This window comes from Aphis gossypii, unplaced genomic scaffold, assembly GCF_020184175.1.
Source record: "Aphis gossypii isolate Hap1 unplaced genomic scaffold, ASM2018417v2 Contig01142, whole genome shotgun sequence".
NCBI lineage: Eukaryota > Metazoa > Arthropoda > Insecta > Hemiptera > Aphididae > Aphis > Aphis gossypii.
This window is the reverse complement of record NW_026083482.1, coordinates 10,448-14,284: the sequence shown is the minus strand read 5'-3', so window position 1 is coordinate 14,284 and position 3,837 is coordinate 10,448. Positions and strand designations below refer to the sequence as shown.

Below are 3,837 nucleotides of genomic sequence, written 5' to 3'. Positions count from 1 at the left end.
GTCGAGGCAAATAGAAGAGGGGTGGCGAACGACCCCAAAACGCGCAATGGCGCTATTCACCGCACGTAGGAAATCGGTCTGCCATAGTGCAGCAGTACTTGGTGGCCGTCGGAGTAGACGGGTTTTCGATTTTTTTTCAACCTCTCACAAACACGACCCGTGGGTTATAATACAGCGACACGACAATAATGATAAAAATGTTCCCATGTCAGTCCTCAGACGTAAAATAACGTACTTACCTGTACACTAGTATTTAAAATTCTTCTAAGCTCTCTCAATTTCAATACCACACATTTTACGATGTTTATAAGATGTATTCACAATGTACTATATTATATTTGCTTTCTGTATTGATTGATTTCGCGTACCGTTTGTCAAAATATCAATGGAAAAAAATATATTAAATTGCGAATATACCTACCTATCTATACCTACCATTTTTTTTCGTAAAAAAACCGTTTTTTGGAAGCGGTCTTGCGTACTGCTCTACAGAGCCCTTTGTACACAACAGCAAGTAAAGTAACACTTCCGAAATTTTCGTACAGAAGTACTGCAATGATGGAAAGATCTACGACTTAGTCATTGACAGGCTACAGGCACACCGTCAATACAACTCTATGTTCGAAGACGAATTTCGTCGATCCTGAGGAACACCGCCGGTCAGCGAGATGCTCAACCGTATTATACCTATCTACCTACCTATATATACTGCTGTATACGGACATTATTTGGAGACGAACTCATCAATCGATACAAGCCGGTGGAGTACGATTGCGCGCGTTGCCAACTTATTACTAAAATTTAAATAAATAAATAAATATAAATATATTAATAATATATAATTTAATCAGTCAAAAATAGTACAAAAAGTTACAAATAGTGCAAATAGTTTCAAACAATAACAGATACTTTATACTCTACTAAAAAATTATTAAAAAAAAATATTTAATAAAAATATCGTTATAATAAAATAATATTAAATATTCAAATAGATATCGAAAAAATATTCATTAAAAAAATCGTTATAATAAAATAATATAAATAAAATAATTTAAATTTTAAAGCCCTGATACCTATTTCCAATTATGGCCAAATACTTAAGTAAGTTTTCTGGTGTTTTATTTTTTTGATATTCTTTGTGCTGTTTACTCACAAATTCGATTTTCTTTAGTTCTTCGTTTGATTTTGGCTTGATTTTTCTTTTGGAAATGGTTGATAATTTAGTGACGGTTTCTGCCTGAGTTTCCATAAGCGTACTTATAACAACAAATGTCGGAGGATGAGCGCTAGTAAACTGGGCGTTATATGTTCTATGGAAACTTTCTGCCCCGTTTGTAGTTCTGAAAATGTATGAATATAGTAAACAATATTTTTTTAGACTTATTAGTAAATATATACCTAGGATTTAGTGATGGCGTTTCAGCCCATAAAATAGGCGGAAATAAACAACCAGGTTCAACATACGTCTCCAGAACATAGTCAGAAAATAGTTGTCCATCTGCAATATTTGGACACGTACTTATTAGCTCTACAACGTCATCTGGAGCGATGAAAGAAAGTCCAAAAAATGATTTAAGCCATAATTGTAAATCGTTTTTTTGATCGTTGTATGCCGTTCTTAGCTTTGTATTGCCATTAATCTGAAAATTTATTTTGATTAATTATTTCTAAAAATATTCATATTGATTCAACTTACTTTGCGCCACCAAGCTTGTTCTAAGTGAAAACGGCATGTTTTAATTTTGACATCAAGAAAAACTTCTTTAGTTGCTTGAATAGCACCAATTTCAAAATCAATATGTAATATATCAATTTTAAAAAGTAGTGATTGCTTTTCACATATATTAATTAAATATTTCCATACATTTATATATGTGTTTTTAAATTTATCCTTTAAAAAAAAGTATACCAAAGGTACGTAAACACCGTTTTTATAGCCATGAATGGTGTATAATTGCAAAAAAAATTTTGGAGCATAGTCGAATGTTCCGTCCGTAAATATATCTGTGCAACTTGTCAAACATTGAAGATTCTCTTCAGTTGTTAAGCAAATAAAAGTGCAATCATCGGGTAAATGTATAAATTTTTTCCCTCTAAACATTAAAAATTCTTCATTTTGTAATTCGTTCAATTGCGTAATGGCATCTTCTAAAGATGAAGGGTAACGAGGAAAGTTTTTTCTTCGTTGAATATACATAGCCTTTCTAACTGATTTTATATCATTATATTCTAACTCGGTACTAACGCTATTCATAAGTTGACTTCTAATTATTTTTATTGGCCGGGTAGCAATGGAACTTGTAGCTTTACGTTTACAGTTTTCCCTTAGAACTTGCCTCTCGATTTTTTTAGTAGAATCTACAAGGTGGTTATGCTCACCAGCAATTTCTATCATTACTTTATTGTCACTTGTCATTAAGACTGTACAAGTACACTGTTTTTTACAGCACCTCCATCTGTTATTTCCATCTACTCGCTGTCTGATGTGTCGAAATTTGTGTTTATTCACCACTAACAAATCACTCCCCCTTTCTGAACTTATTATGAAAATTTCATTTTCCATTTTAAAAAATTAATTATAAAATGTTAACAATGCGAAAAATATACGTTGACAGCTACAACTCGAACACGAACATGAACACAACTGACATTTCAGTAAATACGTATAGACATACAATGCGAGATCATAGTTTAGGTATATTCGTACATGTGAGGGAATTTACAATAAAGATAAAAGTATGATTTAAAATAAAATTATCTACTTCTTACTGATGGAAAGTTTGTCTGGTATCGGAAATATTAAGTAATAAATTACGTACGGATCGCCTAAATTGGAATCTAATCGGATATTTACCACGCACCTATTATTTGTATATTTGGCAACGTTGCTTAGAAGCAAAAATAATTTAGCACGCGCAATCGTACACCTAAAAAGGTACCGTTGATAAGGACCGCGCGCAATCGTATTGCAGCCATACAAGCGCAAGCAGCTCAGTGCCAACGACCAAACACCCTCCGGCGTCGAACGTGAGAAATGAAACATTTTTTTTTCGTATATTATATAGGTACCTACCACCACCGTACGTCATATCGTGAAATAGGGGAGTAAAGTGCGCGACTGTATCAGCGTAATACCTTCCTGCGTACCACCTATACATGTATTCGGACGATAAAATCAATAACACGATGTACGCACTCAAACGCGATTGCGGCGCGTACACGTCGTTCGACGTGATGTTATATAGTCTATATATACGTATATGTGTATGATGCGTCGATATCAACGTGATACGTAAGGTATATATATTATTGTAAAGTCTATGCGGTTTGGCGGATGGTACGCGGTCGGCGTCGTTGTCGCAATAAGAAAATAAATAAATAATAATATAAAATACTATGTGACGAAATCTGACTGACTGCTCGCGATGAGAGACGTGTGAGCGTACACACATTATTGCGACGTGTGTCGGAAACCGATTTTTTAAATTCAAACGTACCTATATAGGTACGTGTATTCGACTTAGTGCGTATAACCTGCAAACACATATACAGGGTGATCGGAATTCCGAAACGTCACGTCTCATCCGCGTGTACTGTGCGAGCACGATATTATATGTATATGCCTATATATATATATATACGATATTAAATCCCCCCGTTTTCGTATAACACACGTATATCATTATATATATATATATATATTATACAGTTACAATATATTATATTGCTTTGTATATATGGACTTGTACGATCGCCCTGTATAGAGATCCGGACGTGCGCGAGTCTGCAGTACAGAACCTATAACTACCTATATCTATATATACACGAATGTACATG

The 3,837-nt window shown here is 34.1% G+C and overlaps 1 protein-coding gene across 1 annotated transcript; it reads right to left on the bottom strand.

Annotated features, from left to right (window-relative positions):
- Positions 1-1,097: 1,097 nt before the first annotated feature.
- LOC126555818 (uncharacterized) lies at positions 1,098-2,416 on the bottom strand (the record flags this gene model as incomplete). Its single annotated transcript, XM_050210696.1, has 3 exons — positions 1,697-2,416; positions 1,399-1,640; positions 1,098-1,340 (listed from the first exon to the last, which is right to left on the bottom strand). Coding segments are annotated over exons 1-3 (1,205 nt in total), but the record flags the coding sequence as incomplete, so codon positions are not given.
- Positions 2,417-3,837: the final 1,421 nt, after the last annotated feature.